This window comes from Polyodon spathula, chromosome 11 (genome assembly GCF_017654505.1).
Source record: "Polyodon spathula isolate WHYD16114869_AA chromosome 11, ASM1765450v1, whole genome shotgun sequence".
NCBI classification, from domain to species: domain Eukaryota; kingdom Metazoa; phylum Chordata; class Actinopteri; order Acipenseriformes; family Polyodontidae; genus Polyodon; species Polyodon spathula.
In genome coordinates, this window is record NC_054544.1 from 29,955,081 (window position 1) to 29,975,537 (window position 20,457).

At 40.2% G+C, this 20,457-nt stretch overlaps 2 protein-coding genes across 4 annotated transcripts in view; both read right to left on the reverse strand.

Moving 5' to 3' along the window:
- Positions 1-2,804: 2,804 nt before the first annotated feature.
- LOC121322696 (vesicle-associated membrane protein 2-like) lies at positions 2,805-15,392 on the reverse strand. The gene is made up of 5 exons (XM_041262903.1): positions 15,279-15,392; positions 10,739-10,865; positions 8,654-8,812; positions 8,358-8,409; positions 2,805-4,661 (listed from the first exon to the last, which is right to left on the reverse strand). Coding segments are annotated over exons 1-5 (357 nt in total). The 5' UTR covers positions 15,281-15,392; the 3' UTR covers positions 2,805-4,644.
- Positions 15,393-16,877: 1,485 nt separating this feature from the next.
- LOC121323146 (phosphatidylinositol 4,5-bisphosphate 3-kinase catalytic subunit beta isoform-like) overlaps positions 16,878-20,457 on the reverse strand; it is a 57,012-nt gene continuing 53,432 nt past the window's right edge. For all 3 annotated transcript variants that reach the window (XM_041263975.1, XM_041263974.1, XM_041263973.1), the window contains 5 exons: positions 19,705-19,872; positions 19,398-19,521; positions 18,728-18,873; positions 18,458-18,590; positions 16,878-18,046 (listed from right to left, as the gene is read on the reverse strand). In XM_041263975.1, coding sequence (XP_041119909.1) covers positions 17,909-18,046; positions 18,458-18,590; positions 18,728-18,873; positions 19,398-19,521; positions 19,705-19,872 — 709 coding nt within the window. In that variant the 3' untranslated portion in view covers positions 16,878-17,908. The remainder of the gene's footprint in view (positions 18,047-18,457; positions 18,591-18,727; positions 18,874-19,397; positions 19,522-19,704; positions 19,873-20,457) is intronic.

Genomic DNA, 20,457 nt, shown 5'->3' on the forward strand with positions numbered 1-20,457 from the left:
ATTCCATGCAAGGCAACCCTATTGGCTGCGAGAGCTTTGCGTTTCCACGGCTCTGTGCCGGAGATGGGGCCTCTGCGCACCGATTGGCTTGTGTTGCAGCCGGCCTATTTACATAATGCACACATGGAAAACCATGTTCTAGCCACAGTACTACTATTATGGATATGTGGTAGACTAGTACAGTGGTGCCCTAAGTAGGGGTCACAGATAGTCAGTAAGGTAGAACTAGTACTATGCGCCTTCTTAATGAATGAAACGACTATGTTGTAATTTTCCACTGCTATGTAAACGGGTTTGAACCTTTTTCGGTAGCACTAGTATAAAGAGGGGGTAGATAAGCTGTCGTTGTAATAACGTGTACTGCCTTTAATAACGTGTAATAACGTGTAATGCATTTATTGCACGGTAAGCAAATACATATTGCAGCACACCAGCCAAGGAGAAGGGATGGAAGAGCTGTGATGGAAATGACAGCTCTTGTAAATACTGGTCAGAAATGATGCTTTTCTGGTTTTCAGATGGTTGTGCTGGTTCAATAGGTTTGGTTCTGGCTCAACCTACACAACCATTTGAAGACCAGTAAAGCATCAGCTCTGACTAATATAAACCAGTTAAAACTATAAAGTTCTTAAGACAAATGTTTGTTTTCACCACTCCTGAATTACACTGCTTGCTATAACCTTGTCTGGGATTTTATATACCAGCTGGGTTCTCAGTAAGGGGCCAATAAATGTTTTTTTTTCCCCTATTGCCTGCTCTTAGCTGGTCAGCAGTTGCTAACAGGGGGTTGCCAGAAAATGTAAGACTTTTAGAGATGCTAAAATATATGAAAACAAATCCACCTGTACAAAATAATCGGTTTTGCACTAAAAAGATATCTTGTGCATAATTGAAAGTACATCAAAGGGGAATTATGCATAAGGGTGCTCAGAGAAACAAGAACATTGCCTTTTAATATGGTGACTCATCTGAATATGTTCTGAGGTTCATCTGGAAATTACTCATTACTATGAATCATTACATCACAACAATGGGCACGTATTGCATTGCCTATCATGATGCAATTGAATGGATTACCATTTTCCACGACACACTTCACTTGCACATTTTCAGTGTGCAGACCTATTGCAGTCCTCAATATTTCATAGAACGAGGGTCTGTATAAGATTTGCTCATGGATCTCCTCAACCTACATTCTATTTGAGTGTCCTATGCAATTGTCCTACTCCAGTCTGTACTTGACAATGTAGGAAAACAACCAACAGGAACACAAGTCTGCATGTGGTTTTAGCATTTTATTAATGTAATGAATCCCAGTAAAGCACATGTCGGGTATAATTCCCCATGCTTTCTATTTTGCGTCCACCACTCCGAAACACATCTGTGTAGCTCTCTTTTCATCACGATTGAACTGGATAATGTTTTTTTTTTTTATCATGCGTCATTCAACGAAAATTGATTTTGTCTCCATTCAAGTCTCCAGCCACTTACGTGTGTTTTTCTTGACCAAAATAGGTGTCTAAAATTGTTTCTATCAACAGAACCATTTATTTATTCCTCTATGCCATCACCGAAGCACTGCATGCGACAAACCCCTTCTTATTAAACTCTTTATCAGGGTAAAAGAAACCAAATTAACAGCAACACAATACTGACTATTGGGTATTAATGATGATGATGTAGCCTGAGGATCCTGAGTTATTGAATGCTTTCTGGAGGTGGATCATCTGCTTTGATGCTACCCCACTTCTTGCTTTTGATGGATCCTTCAATAAATGCTCCCTCCACACTTTTATAACAAAGGCACTGCCTACTTCACTTCCACAACTGCTGCCCTTTAAACATGTATCTGGGCTTCTTTGTCCTCTAATGCTCCTCTGCAGTGCCGTGAGGGAGACGTTATTAAGAAAAACTGTTACTGGGCTTTGATCATTTTCTCCAATTGCTTTTCAAATATATATTTTTTCAAAACACTCACTCTGAAAAGAAAGGAAAACACTTTAAGAAACTAAGTCAGGTAGATAAAGGTAAACAAGATTGTCAAGTTCCTTCACCAGTGAAATATCTCAAGTTATTGGCGCAGACAGAGGATCAGGATTACGATTGTGTCGTTCAAGTTCATCACAGATGTGGTCAATTGGATTACAATACGTGGAAGATGATCACATCAATGGAATGGTGGAGGGGTGTATTATTGTCTTGAAAGCGACCATCACCATTAGGGTACAAGTGCAGAATTGTTGGGAGGACTTGATCTGCAATGATGCTGAAGTAAACAACAGCATTCTTTTATCCTCCTAGAGTAATCAAGGGAGCCAAGGTATTCCGGGAGGACCCTGATCCCCGTATAGTATGTTACTGCACAAATACAGATGACAGTGGCACTGGAACGATCTTTAAAGTGGGGGTGCTGCAAGCCATTGAACAAAACTGTATCCCCTGTTCAGTGCAAGTTGTTATGTTTGTTTTAGGAAGGTCATTAATGCTAAACACAATTAATGATTAATGCTTTCTGATTGGTCGGAAAAGTTTTTGAAACATGATGAATGAGTATCTGCCCTTTAGTGTCTAGTTTCATGAAATGTTAAGAAATGGTTAACATTGTTCTTAATGATGTTCTTCTTTTGTGCAGTTTATGAAGTTTTAGGACATATAAGAGTCTTCCAGCACCCCCCACCCCCTCCCCTCCAAAGTATCTTCCCTATCATTTGCTATTACCAACAGTTAAAAAGCCATCAGACTGAAACCCTTCATACTTTGTATGTGGAACAGTGTTATGATATATACAAACACAGAGGCACATATTTTGTTTTGTAACTAAACTTTTATTTGAACATTAATATGCACATTAACTCTGTAAACAGGATCACCATCGCAACATAAAAAATAAAATTAAAACTCCAGTAAATAAACAAAGTACTTCCATGCAATGCCCAAACATAATACTACAGAACCAGGAATGACCTTGAACTGACCTCCAGCAGGGGCACTTACACAATAACTGGTCTTCACAAGTAAGAAGCTCCACTAAGACACAAATTAGGCAAAGGCATTTTTATTCAGTAGAAAAAAAACTTGGAATGCTTTTTTTTTCTATATTTTTTTTTGTCATTATTCTACTTGCGTTTAACAGATGTAGGCAATTAACTCTGGTAATGCAGAAAGGTTGCAATAAAGGAATAAAAGATTAATTTGGTGGCTAATTTGACAGGAAAATACAGTCAATGGTAACTACACTGTGGAAATAATTAAAAACATGCCACTTTTTAATTTAAAATTTTTAATGGTAAACTAGATTAAAAATCCTGCTGTTTGTTGTTTAGTTCAAACCCTTTGAGATTCCTAAAATAAATGTAGAATATCATACAGGGTGCTGTTTGAAACATGGATATTCATCCCCGGAGAGGCTAGACCCATGAATAGGTTTACTGGACAGCTCTGACCTTGAGAGGGTTTGCATCATGCACGGATATAATATTTTCTATGCGCTTATACTGTTGAACTTTGTGTGTAACTGCTGTCACTTTCAGTGCAGCATTGCTCAGTTCATTTTGTAAAGGACCGCTATGATTTGAATCATTGTTTATATATTTGTGCTTTGGGTCAGAGATATATCTCAGGTGATTACAAAGGCAAGCTACCGTAGTCCCAGAGAATAATACTGCAGTTCCTGTGACTGTACTCATCATACTGGACAGCCATGTTTTTATTATTAAACAATCTAATAAGTGTAAGGCACAACACCACCACATTTACAAAAACATGAATCACTAGTGAATGAACTTGGAGTTTAAGTTACAGGTCGCTGCACTGTGAAGCGTTGTTGTGAGACTAACACAAGGCACTGCTAGAGTGTGGCAGAGCCGCAGTTGCAAGAGAATAGAATGCAGAATGTTGCTTGCGGCAGAAATCTACAGTAAGGAACAATTTGTGCGCTGTGTGTTTATTGACTTTCAATCCCAATATGTACCACATACTGTTCTTCTTCTTCTTAAAAAAAATACACCATTAAAAATGGCTAATGCACTTGCAATCTGCATAATGGGACTATTTAAATCTTGGTTTGTTAAACTCGACTGAAGATCCAATTTGGCATTTGTTTCTGGCGCTGCGTTTGGCAAAAATAACAAGCAAATTTACAATATGTGGTATTTTGTAAATATACTGTTAACTTATAGTAGTTTGCATTTGCAACTAACTGGATTTTACTGGCCCAATCTCAATAAACTATTGGCACTTCAATATGCTTTAAGGCAGATCCTATATATGATTAGCATGAAACACAGGTTTAAATTCCCCTTAATATTTAAATGCTCTGTCTTTGTAAACACGAAAACCATATGTGCCATCAACACAACCCCCCCCCCCCAAAAAACAGACATTCAGTGAACTTACATGTAAAACAACCACTCACATCAGGAATAGAAAAGTTAAAATGACATTACGGGACATGGATCTACTCCGGTTACAAAGCAGTATTTCTGTCACCTTCGGAAAAACATTGTAGCCAATAATATCTTTGCTTGTCAAACAGGATGGAGGTAAGGATTCTGAAGGGCGGAGTGCTACTTGTCACATGACAGACAAGCAAAGGTAGGGTCCTTGGAAAACAGGGGTCTTCTGCATTATCACTCCCTCTCCTCTTTAGGTGCAGAAATAAACTATTTGAAAAGAGAAGCAGAACATTGACAAGTTAGCTGAGCAGCTGTATAAGAATACTCCACGTTCGAAAGCAGCAAGGAGTCCTTTAGGTAACTCATTTGTGTGCAAAACTGTCCAACTCATTCACACACTCCTGAACATTGTCCAGATATAAAGGGTCAACAACCTGTTTGAATTAAAAATACGATTCTGCAATTGTACACATTTCTGTGGCTTTTTGTGTACGTGATGTTTTCAGCTGCAAAATAAATTAATACAAATATACATACATTCAACATCATAATACAACAAAAGGTCTCATATTTACAAGTATATCAACCATTACTACTACATTTAGAAATACAAAAAGATACTTAATACGTTCATAGATATCGAGAACGATACTAGTCTTTGCCTAACTAATGTTACTTTAGGTAAAGCCATCTTAGACCAGTGTTAATTGAGCTCCATAAAACCAGCTGTCCATGTTTGTCATTGAAATTTCTAAATTACACATGTTAAAAAAGTTTTCTTTTGAGAAACACACATACACAGAATCTTCAATGCCTGTCTATAGAGGATTAACCCACATTTTATGTAAAAGTTTTACATAACACCGGCCTCCATCGAGCTTTAGTTCAGCAGAATCAAGCCAGGTTAATAATGTTTATGTAAGTAAAGTGTTGCACTGTAACTGCATAACAGGTATGCATCTTCAGGAGTTGCTGCTTCATAAAGGATGAGCACATGGGCAGAGGTGTGTGAGCGGAGTGCATATAATAGTGCTGATTCTGTTTACAGGACCTGAACCTGCTCAGTGTTATATAGCCTTTAATACATTCAAACTACTCGATAGTTGTAACAGAAAACAGGCAGTGAACGCTGCATTCTTATTGATTCCACAGCGACCAATCCCCTGCCAGCTCTTTGTACAATAGATCTCAACAAGCCATCAAGAGTTTACACAAAGCATGTGGTTTTATCTAAGCAGGTTACTCATTTATATAAACCACCATTTTATAATGCTTGCTGCTAGCAGTGGAAAAAAGCAGATTCACATCAGATTATATAAGACGTATATTATTCAGATATAATAATAATAATAATAATAATAATAATAATAATAAATAATAATAATAATAATAATAATGTTCTGAAATAATATTATTTTAATTGTTGATGTTCGTTTTTTTAAAGCGAAGCCATATATAATATAAATATATATAATTTTCTATAATTTTTCTCGCGGGGAAGGAGCTCCCTGCTGATATACAGGACTGGGTGCTCGCTTCCCCGAACCTCCTGCGACAACACTGCCCTGAGACCTGTCTCTGATGCATCCAAAAATCTCTCCAATTACTTCCTCTTTCTTAGCCAATAAAGAAGACAGGGCTGTCAGGGCAGCCAACCAATCTTTAAACTGCTCACAGTCCCGTCCCAGAACTACTAGTACCGGCAATTGAGGACATAATCCTACCTGCACCTACGTCATCTGCTGGCCAATAGTCATACATACATTGATCTTGGGATAGGAGCGGACATCCCCATGAATACATTTAATATGCACCCTTCCCAATATTCGTTTATGCCCTGGTGAGATTAGGCTCTCCTGTACTAGAGACTGACCACACCCTGAGTCCAGGAGAGCCTGGGTTTTTGTACCATCCACTATCACAGGAATAACAAAACCCTTGTGCTGAAGTGACTGAGGTAATCGAACGTGCCTACCTGGTCGGCTGAGGTCACACTCCATCACGGGGCAGTCCCGGGCGAGGTGGCCCACCTCCCTGCACGTCCAACACCTCGGTGGGCTGGTTTCTCTCCCTGAAGTTTTGGCAAAAGGGGGAAACACTGGAGCCATAAAAGGGGCTCGCTGATAAGGCGTCCGCGCGAGACCCCGGTCCGACACTGCAGCAGCCCGTGGGTATCCCCACCCTGCCCCAGTTCCCGGGCCGGGAGCTCCCGCCGACACCCCCCGACCAAATCCTGGACTACCCCCCAGTCCCTTCGCCCTTTCCGGGGCCAGTTGAGGGGACGATCCAGTAGCCGCACTCCTCCCGGGCAGTTTCACAGGCGTTGGCTCCGCTGCCTGGTACTGCTCGGCAAGTTCGACCGCCCGGTCCAGCGTGTCTGGCACCTGCCGCTGGACCCACAGCTGAGGTCCCGAGGCTAGACACTCCAGGAAGCGCTCCACCACGATCATCTCCACCACCCTGGCTTTGGTGTTCAGATCTGGATTCAACCAACCCATGGCGTAATCCTTCAGACGGTGGGCAATGGCTCGTGGGTGCTCCCCTGCTGCAAACTGCTCCTCCCGGAATTTCTTCCGGTAGCCCTCCGGTGTGGCCCCCACACGATTTAGGATGGCTGCCTTCAGCCGGGGGTAATCCAGCATGTGCTCCGGGGACAGCGTCCTCGCAGCTGCTTGAGCCTCGCCGGTGAGTTGGGGCAACAAATAGCTAGCCCACTGGGCTTGGGGCCACCCGGCCAAGATTGCCATAGCCTCGAACACCTCCAAGTAGGCATCCGGTCGATCCTCGGCCGTCATTTTGGTGGGTCTCTGGATGGAGTGGTCTGGAGCTGCGGGTCTAGCCGCCCCCTGCACTGCCGTGGTGAGTGTCTGGCACAGGAGGTCCATCATTGCGGCAAACTGGGTAGCATCCATGCTAGTCTGCTCCTTCTGAATATGCACTGCTTGGGGCAGTGCCAGTGAATCCCACTTCTCACACCACGTGTGGAAGGGGTGTGGGTAATTCACTGACTAGGAGACAGACAGGTGTAATTGAAAATACCACACAGGTGCCCCGTTTTATTTGAGACCAGTTCTCGCTTTTTCCGGCAGAGGGCACTGTTGACCTTGGGCTGCCTATCAACAATGATAGACAGCACCACGGAAATACCACAGCTGGTACGCGAACAGCATGTGCACTCACAGGTGCTCAAAGAAATAATAATGAAAACAGAAGGTGAAAAGAACAAGGGAAAATAAAACAGTAATAAAACTACAAATAAAAGGTGCTGCACTCGGCAGCATTATCCCGGTCGCCGCTACCCGCACGATCCGGATCACTGTCCTACTCTGTCGGCTAACTAGCCTGCTCTTTTACAATACGCCGGGGTCTGCCCAAGGGTTCCCCGCGCTCTCTGTCTCGCTGTGAAACTCTTTCTTTGTTTCGGCTGATTCACTGTCCTGAATCAGAGCTTCCGCACTCTCGGCACGTCTAAGTGGGCAGACCTGAGGAAACAGCAGAGCATTTTTTTTTGGCTAGCAATCTGCCAAGACTCGCCTCTCAGCCATTCAGAGAGGGGGAAAGTCCACACACCTACCTTCCCACCTCCCCGTGTCACTGCCATGACTCACAGGCGGTTGTTGGAAGACTGCCGCCCTCTTCCTGCAGTACTGTGAACACGCCAGCAGAGTCAGCACAGATCTCTCCCTGCTACACCCCCTTTAATCTATGCAGTAAATAAACAAAATGTTGCTATAATATGTGGACAGTTAATATCCTTTCTGTCAAAAGTTAATGACAAGAGACAATGTCCTTACCTATCGTGAGTATAGACTGAGGTTTAATGAGCACAGAAAACAGAGCCTGGGCCTGAACCGGAGTTCAAGTTTTGTGAATTGGGTCCTATATTTAATCATTTGGGCAATGCAATAAAAAAATAAATAAAAAAAAGATAAAAGTATAATTGAGTATATTAAATGCACTTACTGATGATGATGATTAGAATGATTGCAGAAACCCCTCCAAGAATGATCATCATCTGTTAAAAAACACCAAAAGGGTGAATTATAAAATAATAATATGATGACAACTCAATGTACAACCATATTGTTTGAATTTTTCTGTGATGTAGAATAATTCCATGAGTGCTGTCGTTTTTATAGGTTGTTTAAGCTGTACCTTGCTGGGTAGTACCCTGCTACCCTAAAATGCTTTCAAAAATCTAACAGTGGCTTATCCAGCCTGTCACGAGCCAATATAACAAACCTTTTTACTGGGTTTACCTTACAGTTTTTCCACCAGTTCTTCCTCTTCAGTTTGGCTGCACTGGTTTCGAACTGCGAAGCCCCAGCTTGGAGAGCATCAGCGCGGTCATCCAGCTCGGACAGCTTTGTGTCTCTCTCCATGACCTTCTCCATGTTCATTCTCATCACGTCCACCACCTGCAAAAGAGCAGCATTCTGACTGACAATCCCAGGCTGATCTCCCACCTTCACTCAGTCAGGAGCTTGCAAAACACAAACTCCATATACAGAGAATTCATTAGTCACTGATGACTCGACTGCATAGCAGAGACACGATCAAAACTTTACTAGATGAACATTTGACAGGAATCTGGATACTGAAGATCAGAGTAGGAAAATCCACGATTAACATCAGATTTCTGACATAGAATCTACTTTCTACATATGAACTACAACCTTCATTCACAAACATTTAAAATGACATCCTATTATAAAAGTCACTGAATCTTGTCTCTCCCAATTGCTTCCGATGAGTTGAAGGTTGGTTCAAGAGGCTGCTACTCAGGCAAGCTGAGGGATTTACAAACTAGACAAAGACTTGAGAGCAGGGGGTGAGGCGGTCCCTGGGCTTAACAAATGGCCCATGGTCAATATAATGGTAATTATCTGATCTTTCATAGGAATCATTTTAATAGCGATTCCCCACAAACCACGTGTTTTACTGTCATCTAACAATTGAGCCCCGATTTAAAAAAAACAGGAGTAGGATGCCATCTGCTGGGTGTTTAAAATACTGCAGTATTCAAACTTGGTTATTCAAATATTTTTTTATATTCATAGCGAACCTAACACTAAATGTATTAAATCATCCCTGACAAAACACATCACTGATTTAGCTGGCTTAAAGTCCCTCAGGATATATCCACACTTTCTATGGCTTATCTGTTAGACATATTGTGTAAAGTTTGGTACTGGCATAGTTCACAGGGAACATAGTGATGCATAAAATAATTTCCCACATGGGGTGCTACTTATGACACAGTTATAATAGTTTAAAAGCAGGCTACAGCCGCAGCATGTGTGGATATACCCCAACTACTCCGTTAAATATAACCAGGGAAAAAGTAGGGGCAAAGTGCAATAATACAGTGCAGAAATACTACGGTAAACTTATATAGGAGATAACTTCAGATTCTCTACAGCACCTCTGGATTCTTACTACATTTTTTTTTTTTTTTTTACACAAAATTACATTTGAAAAGCGAATTAGCAAACTTTTAATGCCAAGTGAAATACGGTCCAACATGTAAAACATTTTAAATAACATTCAGTCCGTCTCGAGACCCAGAGTACTGCTAACTGTGCCCAGGAGTATATCATAGTGACAGCTTTAGGCTAACATGACAAAGTGCACACGACAGCACTGGATTACACAGGCCAGCAGGAGACCAGCACTGGCAGTGTATGTAGACAGCTGTCCTGAGACGACCCACTCACTGATATTGTTCCCACCAGGCCTCAGACTGTGCTAAATCAACAGAGTGCTTTTTATCAACACAGGCTCCCGCTGTCTACACTACACCAGGTAGAGGCTGGTCCTTCACTCTTAAAAGGAACAAATAATACAATCTGGGCTTCAATACACACTGCATATACCCAGCGCTTTTCAAAAGCAGCCAAACAGGTTTTGAAATGACGGTGTGTTTTTGAAAGGGGGTCCAGAATGGTAATGAACAGCATGTGTGTCATTGTTCAAAAAAAGTTCAAACCTATTTTCATTTTGATTCTTTTGTAAACCAGTGTTCATTATTTCTTGCATGTCTCTGTTTTAATTCCCGTGCTGGCATTCATTTGGTAAGATTTCAATATTTTTGCATGTTAAACAGATTTATAAGAATTTATATTGCAATCTGAAACTATTTTTTGTTATTTATTGTTATAGTTTATTTACATCTCAGTCATTGGTAGAAATCCATTTCAATAAATGGCCTCTGTTGCCAGGATGTTCCGAGAGGGGAGGAGGGGGGGGAAGCAGACAGGAGACCTGCAATGTATTAATAGCATCAGTTCCTATCCTACAACACAGAAGCATGGCTTGCACAGTAACCCACTTTCTGAACTCACCTCGTCCACCTGGGCTTGGGACTGCTGGATCCGACGGTTGCTTGTGGTGTTTGGGGGTGGGGGGGGACCCCCAGTCTCTGCATTGGCTGACCCACTGAAGGGTCCTTGTGTGGGGGCTGGAGCTGACCTGAAAACACAAGGTTAACTACAGCCAGACGGCATTGTGATTCATCAATAGTACAATTGCAAGAACACCTCTGCCCTGCGCCTACACATACCAGATTTAATGAAACTGTGCTAATCACAATAGGCAGATGAAATGAGGTTTGATGGGCTTTGTAAGTATACAAAAGCTAGTTCAATTTGAGTCATAATGCTTGGTTTTCCGAGAAACATAATTTTAGCGTTGCTAAAAGAGTGCAAAAGAGTGAGTTAAAAAAAACAAGCAAATTAGTGGCTGTCTAAAAGTGGCAATCATAGAAATGTGCTCTTTAAATCCATTTGTTCATTAGACTGGGAATTTATTGAAGGGCGTTACTATAATAATGCTACTGTGCTAGGAACTGTACGAGGTCTGAGGAACCAAACAGCCATGTTCGTAAATGTTCGTTTGTTCTTCTGACTGCTTTTTATATGTGCCCAATCCAATCCTCCTTCAAGAAGAGAACATTTATATTTCCTCTCCCTCTCTCTCTCTCTCTCTCTCTCTCTGTGAACTCTGAAGAGGTTTCTGGTGCTTACTGCCAGCAACAAGGATGTGAAACATCAGTATTAATTAATTTCAGGCAGCTGGCTTTCCACCCACTCAGAATCTAATTTTCGTTCTAGGAGTATGAAAGAATTGACTTTGAATTAATGATCAGATCAGAAGCTCAGCTGCTTGAGCAAGAGGATTAAATCCTGCTCACTGACTCGATCTGGGCAAGCCACCTACAACAGGTCTGATCCAACTGATGCTCATCCACTTTCAACTGTCCAAGTGGCCAGAGAAGAGGGCACAGGTGTCAATTTACTGCTCAATGTCAGTCCTGGCAGCTCTGAGGAGAAGAAAAAAAAATTGTACGCCCACATGTAACCCGCGCTGGGAAATGTCAGAATAATTAGCAACTCAAGTAAACAGCATGTGGAAATTTGTGTTAGGAGGATGTGTCCCCAATTAATTTCACTGCAGGCTGCATTCACGCTTATAGGGGATCTTCATGTTAGACTTGACATGCTGTAGACTGCTTTGCACATTGAAGGAATAGGAAGGGTGTGTGAAGGGAACCCCACAAGTTTAGGTTATTAATAGCTGTTGATGTTAAACACACACAATTGATAGAGAGAGGTATGCAGTGTTCCTACCGTTGCAAAGCTAAGATTTGCATCTTTTAACACCCTGTATCTGGCTTCTGCACAGGCTTACCAACGTTGTTTGTCACCATACCGTTTAGGGCAGGTGTGTTATAGCCTTATTGCAATTTCATGTTTGACAGTTACTTCTGTTTTTTGAACAGTAACGTTAATGGCTGCAGCCTGATAAACTGAAAACATGCAGTACATTATTTTAAACTCTGATTGGGAATCTCACTGTGATCCCATTGAATGTTGTAGTACTGTAGTAACTCCATGAACGAGGAACACTTAATGAACAACGGGCTCCTCTTTGGAGCTGAATGATGCGAGATGGATTGCATAATGAAAAGAGAAATTGAACACTTAAACTAGAATACTTTTCAAACACACTGGAGATAACGAAGGTCTGACAAACTGTACTTTTTCATAAATCATGACTTTCAAATATCCATCAACATATTAATATTCTTGTAATGCTGTTTTCCCATGGTTTGTATGTAGAATCGTATTTCACGGAATGATCCCTCATCAAGATTTAATCGAACATGACGAAACTATGAACAAACCTTTGTTGGCTACCTTGGCAACCGAAAGGGCAGAGGAGATGACTCACTCCATACCTCACTGTTAGCTATGGAGGTAATGTGCCAATCAAGTGCAGAAATAGACTTGATGTGCAGAGATGCCTTCGACTTCATCAGATATTAAGTACTCCTCACAGAACTCCTTTGTTATATTCCGATATGTCTTTGTACTAGAGACCTGTGCTTTCACTGTGCAGTCAGGACTGGCCAGCGGCAGAAATTGCAAACACAGAAGAGGAAGACTGCAGTTCCATAGTTGCACAATTATCAAAATGCCAAAACAATCAAACAAATTGAAAACAGCCCCAATCAAGTGGTGTGAAATCTTCTCCAGGTGGCTGACTGATTGATCTTCCAATCAGGAACTACATACCTAGCATTCTCAGGCTGTTCAATCAGACAATCTGACTCCCCAGAAAGACACCACACCAAACCAATGACCTTATTTAAAACCATGTGGCTGTGCAAAGGGTGGCCATCCTGGCTCCAGGCTGTTCCCCTTCTCTTCAGGCAAGATAGCTGCCAACCACAGAAAGACATATTTTAATAGGCAGGGCCTCTGCCCTGTTACAGTCTTTCACTAATAATAGAAGGGCTAATTAAGAGGGCCCATGGCACCTAATAATCAAGGATATAAAGAGCCACTTTGTTAACATGTGTAGCAAAACAGCAGTTAGCCCCATTCAGTGTCATCGGAAAAAGAAAAAAAGTAATTGGAATCTATAGTTATTAGTAAATTCCACAAAGAACTAGTGCATTCCAGCTTGGGTTTTATCAGCCTGGGTGTTTCCAGCCATGCTGTGTGGGTTGCAGGGGTCCCCTGTGACTCACAGGGAGGCCGGTTCCCTTTGCACAGTCACACAGGTCATAGCCCACTCACCTCACCCACAGCTACTTGCCGCAGAATGAGAAAGCTCTTGTACTTCAAAGTGATAATGAGATTATTTTTTGAAAAGGCACAACACAATGTAAAATGTTGTGCCTTTAACATTTAATTCAATATTCAATATTTAATTAATTAATACATTTTTTATTGAAGGGTAGGATTGCATGAAGGTGGTGAAGGTGCAAAGCAAAAAAAAAAAAAAAATATTGTAGAGTATGAAAGTGTGACACAAGCAAAAGATAAGGGTCCCCACTGTATAAATCAGAACAAAAAACATTCTACTGTTAATGAGTTTCACAGTCTTACTGCTGCAATTCCAATTGTATTCTTCTTTATAATTAGCTGACAGTGATCTCAATGTTGACTCATCTTAAAAAAGTACAAAGAACGTTGTGGTTTTATCACACATTCTTTCCCAGGTTATTGAGATTTAAAGAGCAACTTGATACATGTTTTTTCTAATAAATGCAACCACGGTAAACTTTCATTAAGGTAGAGAAATCTATTAGCCAACAAACATACTTGTTCTTGGTTTTTGCTGAGCAAATATTTAATAATGAAAATGTAATAACTCAACGCTGTCAGCTCCTTTGCTGTTTTCATACATTTTCTTTAAGATCAAAGGTTTATAATCTTATCGCTGAATAAATCTGCACTCAATTTTCAATCAACTTTTAAAAACCCAAATGCTGTCTTATAAAATCCTTAAAGGAGGTATGCTCTATATATGATGTCACATTAGGCTGCATATGATTTATAAATACATACTTGATCAGTAGTAATTCAATATCTCTTAAGCAGATCTGTACAGACTGCTAGGCTACAATTAGTATCCGATCTGCAGTTTTCATTGGACAATACCGTTCCACATGCTTAAGATTGTTTCAAACTTATAAATGAACTGTATGTTATTACAAGTGCACAATTTAAAATATGTATTCTTGCAAAAAAGAAGTGAAGCTTTAGACAAGTGCACTGAATAGGCGTATCAGACGACAGCAACACAGCATGTATTATATATGTAGGGTGTATGTTTAGTTCATTCTCCAGAGACTAAACACCCATGGCGGCATTAAGTGACTCTTTAGCATACTTTGTTTACTATGGGGCTGGATCAAATTTTAGCTCCTGAAACAACCGAGCAAGGACTATAAAAACAAAGCTAAAACTGCGCAGACGTATAAAAGGCAATACTTATACCTACACAGCACCCCCTATTAGTACAAGTGGGTGCGCACGCATGTGTCAACGTCGCACCACTTCGTGCTTTTCTTTAGAGACAACAATGGAAGTAAAAATATTCAATAAATAAGGGTGTTATCCAGAACGCGATTATAAATATTGTACGTGAAAGTGTGCCAGTCAATTAAACGTATCCATTTAAAAATGGGCAATTATTCTGCATCTCACGGTTATAGTACCACACCCCCTCGCAACAAGTTAAAATGTTACTGAACTTTTTAAACCGCACGTCCCAAAAAAAAAAAAAAAAAAAAACCAAAAAAAAAAAAAACAAAAAAAAAAAAAAAAAAAAAACACTTAAATTGAAATCAGTAAAGGTTCAATTATCCGCACTTAAACGAACACATTTGCAATTATAAAAGAATTGTCGCACCACACTAGATTTTTCAAGTCATCTCGCGGCGTCACCTGTTTGATTCAGCACCATCACTTAAGGACAGCAACCACAATTCCATCACGCCTAATTCGTGTTTTGCATCGAGCACTTAGTTATGATAACGTTATCCCACAAGCTTTAACGCGCTTTTTTATATGTTAAGAAATCTGTACTTACATATCTTGTTGTTAGATAGTTTGACGCCGCCTCGAACACAGTAAAACAACTCTCGCTGTGCTACAGCAGCTAACAAAGATGGCTTTTGAATACTGTAAAACCAGTGACGTTCTAGACATCCGGGTACTTTTCAACTGTAGGGCACGTAATTGGTGTTGAAAGCAGAGTTTACAAATACCAATACCCTTTAATGTTATTCTGTTACAAAAAAATAAATGCGCTCAGGCCTACGGTACAGGTAATAGCAAACGGGACGAGAAAATGTATAGTGTATATTATTGACGTAAAGAACATATAATGTCAACAAATGAAGCAAAGCGTATTTATAATTGTATGAAAAAAATATTCATTTTATGTCTGTACCATGTTTAGATATGTTTTAAGTTTCTGTGTCTTTGTTTTCTGAATTTATGGGACAGAGGGAATCGTTTTCGAAAAAATTAATAAAAGCGCTTCCACTACTAGTTAAAACCTAACCTCGCAGTACTTAATCTAAAACTAGTCCAAGCTTGTGCTAATCGAGGGTCGGTGAAATCCATAATGTTAATGGTAATAACCCTGTGCCCAAATCAGTGTTCTCGCAGTATTAGACATCGTTGTATAACATTTACTTTAAAACCTAATGAAGCGCATTTCCCAGCACCAGATGTGTGGGTTACTCATATTCCTACAGCAAGATTGACTAGTATGCTAACCCTCAACCTGTACAGTTGCTTTCAACGCTATATATATATCGATCTACACTTAAGTTCGTATGCATTTACACATTGGCGTCCGCGTGACAGTTGTTTATGATTTGAATATACATATAGTATGGGAGTAAATACTTGCCATGAAATGGTTTATAACGTGTAGGACTATTAATGATATCCAGCTTTGAGTATTATTAGGTATTTATTTATTGGCAGACATCCTTATCCAGGGTGACTTACAAGCCTTACATGAGTTGACAGGATTACCTGTTTTGGAGGGTTGCATGAGAATTCTTTAGCAATGTTAAAGATTGACTTTTATAAAATTGCACTGTGAAGTTTAAAATGACCATGTTATCTAGTCACAAGCTAACAGACTTCAAATCTTGCTTGGGCTTTGTTGTCCCTTCAGGATTCTCCCATTTGAGCCCTTCCTTTGAAGAATTAGGGTATAAATGTACGCTATTTTAAACAAATATGTTGGTACTTCTAACACTGAAGGAAATGTGTCTACTTCAGAACATTCAATAATGATTACAGTTTCAATTGCTCAATTTAAAAGAGGATCAGGCAATGCAGTATCAACACAATTCAAGAGTTCTTTCTGTACAAATACCTTCACTGTGTTCCGCTGCTGGCCCAGATGCCAAAACCCTTCTACCCTGGATCAAAAGCATTCTCTGGTATTAATCTACTGAATGGTAAATTAATATTGTAAAAAAGCCAATAAAAAAAAATAAAATGACCCCCCCCCCCAGAATATAAGAAAATAATGTAAAAAATTATTTAATAAAGCATATGAAAGAAAAACAAAAAAGCCTGCCCTTAGGCGTGCAGATTTCAAATGTTCAGCGTCAACAGGAAAACAGCAGGGCAGGAAGAAAAAAAAAAAAAACTCATAATACAGTTTTTCTTGGAACCAGCTTCTTGTATTGCACAAAATCAACAGCCAATGGTCAAGGAGCACCTCAATACGTACCTTTAGAAATAAATTATTACAAGAAGATTAACAATCTCTGTATCTCCATTGCTTTTTACACTACAGTAGATCAAATACACATGTATAAAAAAGTAAATGTCATAAATATTGCTTTTGCATATATTACAATAAGCAATAAACAGGGAAGTACGTAGTTTGTTGCACTTTGGTCCCGGTTCCTAGATCTCCGAGATCATTTCTACTTAGACTTCATGCTGACAACCAATCTGAGAACTGAAGAAACAGACCACTGTTTAAAGATTGAGTTCTTATCCAAGATCATAATACAAAAAATAATAATAAAATTGGTGGATCACCCATCTTACCTTTTCAGAAACTAAAGTGACAAAACCAGGGACAACACCATAAAATTGTCTGTTGTTTCTTTACTGGGTATGTCGCTATGAAAGATGTCATATAAGTGCACTGAAACTATTTGATTAGCAACAGTAAGACAATCAAAGTTACTTAGTGTTGAAAGAAGAGTTTGTGATTAGAAGAAACTTATCCATCCTTTTTTTTTGTTGGCTTCAGATTTATTACAATGTTTAACGTCCATTGTAAGTCCATGTCATGTTTCAATTAAAATAAAGCCTCAAGACCGAAAGACATCGTTACAGTATAATTTGTCACATAGAAATATTTCTTTACATCCGTTCCTCACATACCAGGTCATTAAAAATAAAGGAAAACGAAGAAACCAGTAGTGCTTGGCGTGCAAATTCAGCAATGAATGATTACTCACTATATACAGATATATAGAAAAACAAAAAAAAAAAAAAAAAAACCCAAAACATCTTGGTCAAGCTTTGAACAAGCAGAATGAAGCTCAGAGTGCAACAATTGGGGTTATTCACATCCAGTCTCTGTCACGGTTACATTATTTTGGTCCAGATGGCAGCTGATCCCTTATTTGAAGGGCAACATCCCCTGGTGATCTCATTGTAGTTTAGTGATCGCTAGGACCTGTTGTCTTTTGCCACATTATGTGCCATCCAGTTCACTTTCGTGGTCCAGCTCTCACGGAGTGCTTCATCAAACTTCTGCCTGAACTGTTTCAATGCATCCTCATCAGTTTTCCCCAGGGCAAGAGAATCCTAAAAGGAAAAAAAAAACAAAAAACAAAGGATTTAAAAGGACGCCTCCCACTATAGTACAGCTGTTAACAGAATAGACAGTATACAGTATCTGACTGGACCAACAAAGTGAACAGTGTGTGAAGGTCTCAACCTAGCTACCATTGGGCACATCACTAAACCACAGCGCAGTTGATTTAGGACAGAAGGAAGGAGACAGTTCTTCACACAGAGAGAGGTGAGGGTATGGAATGTACTACATAGCCGTGTTGTTAATACGGAACCATTAAGATCCTTTCAAGGCCTGGCTTGATAAAAGTTTGAGATTAAAAAGCTACTAAAACAAAACACTTTTTAAATAACTAATGTTGTGTGAATATGTCAGCATAGAAAGTAAATGGGGGTGGGGGTGGAGGTGGGAGTAGTGCAAACCTTAAGGTACTGAATGTCTTTGACCGAGGTGAGTTCAGGGAGGCCTGCGGTCAGCATCAGTGCAAACAGGGTGATGAACAGGTTTCCATTCTTCCGCAGGATCAAGTAGGCCTCTTCACAGTACTGACGAAACCTATCGGGGATCAAGCAAACACGTACAGCAGTCAGAGCTGCTCCCAGTACAGCAACTGATGAGATCTGAACTCTGAGCACCATACTGCTGAACAGCTAAACACAAACTGACTGTAATGAAACCAGAAAGACACCTGCCTGCCAAACTTCTCAGTGTTCCCAGTCTTCCCTTGCTGAATGACGTGGATGAAGTCATAGGTGAGGATAAAAGGCACACGCTCCCTTTTGATTCCAAACTTGGATTTGAAGTTACCAAGGATATGTCCGAAGTCTATGTGGAAAAGCTATATAAAAAAGATAGATATAAGCAAATAAAAATCCATGCATAAAATAATTAAATCAATCTGGCGACTGATGGTTAAATCAGGAGTTTCCGCAGCACTTCTCTTTGAAGACTACAATTTTAAGTCTTGTATTCAGACACATTCTATTTAAAAATGTTAGAGAAGTACAGAGACACATACAGAAACTGTTATTCTAAATACAGCACATTGTACACTCTTGACCAAAAAAAAAAAAAAAAATAATAGATTAAAAACAAAACCACATTGAGCCATGGGATGGTGCTGTTGCGCCGGGCACATTAAAAAAAAAATAAAAAAAATAGATTAAAAACAAAACCACATTGAGCCATGGGATGGTGCTGTTGCGCCAAAAAAAAAAAAATCTAAATCAAAGTTGTAGACATGCTGCATAATAAAAAAAAAAACAGGATTAACAAGTTTAGCCAGCAACAGAATATGTTACCTGAACTTAGAAAAGTGAGTGTGTGAAATAACAAAACTTATATTTGTGTACAAAACCCTACCTGTCCAGTACTTCTGACCATGATGTTGTCACTGTGTCTGTCGCCGATGCCAAGCACATAAGTAGCTACACAGTAGCCAGCACAAGACAATGTAAACTCTTCAATGGCTCGGTCCAAGGCATCTCTGCATAGCAAACCGGACAAACACTAGTGAGGATTACAGGAGACACTACCACACTACACATTAAAACACCCAGGGAAAGCTGTATCAAAAAGCAGAATAAAAATGAATTGAAACCCGGTTTAATGCTGAAAGAACAGGGCACAGGCCTGCTTTATATAAGAGGGCAGGTGCGACAGTCATTACCCAGAATTCTTCTCTTTGAGCCAGTTCAGAAGAGCATCCTTGTTGAAGGCCGCGGTAGCAGCCACATTGCTGTTTGTCAGCTGAATGTTGGCGATGGTTTCAGATGCTGACACCACCTCTATCAAGCCAGATTTGTCTCCAGTTGCTAGGCAGCCATAAGGCACAATTCTAAGGAAAAAACAAAAGCAGTAGTGAATTTAAAAGCTCAGAAGTGTGCATCATATAACAAATACAGGTCTGCAGAATACATGCAAACAATAATGTTCTTTTCTGCAATTGGTGCTGTGTTTTAATTACAAATAAATAAATAAAAAACCGATACAAAACTCTCTATAAACTGTCTACAAGAGAGAATACTGTGTTCATTTAACAGACTTTGTTTGTGAAGTTGCATGTTTTTCCAGCTTGCTGGGGCTGTCAAGCAGCATTGTGTCAAAACAGGGGCCTGTGGTAGTAGATTGGGATTGGGGTAGTAGATCGGAAAGCGCCCCCAGTACTGAAACCTTTGCGCTGCAGATGGAGTTCAATAAGAAAGGAGCATGAGTCCAGAAGACATGTGGAACCACTGCCTGTCTTATCACAACATTACAAACCCGCTCCAAGAGTGAGAAGGTCAGGGGGTCTGGCTGGCACTCTTCCATGGCATTTCAAGCTTGTCCTGCTTGCTGCTGCTTCCTCGGGCTTCCCTCCAACTACATCCCTTCAATAGTCAGAGAGGATGAAAGCTCTCTGCTCCCCGGAGGCTGAGGTACT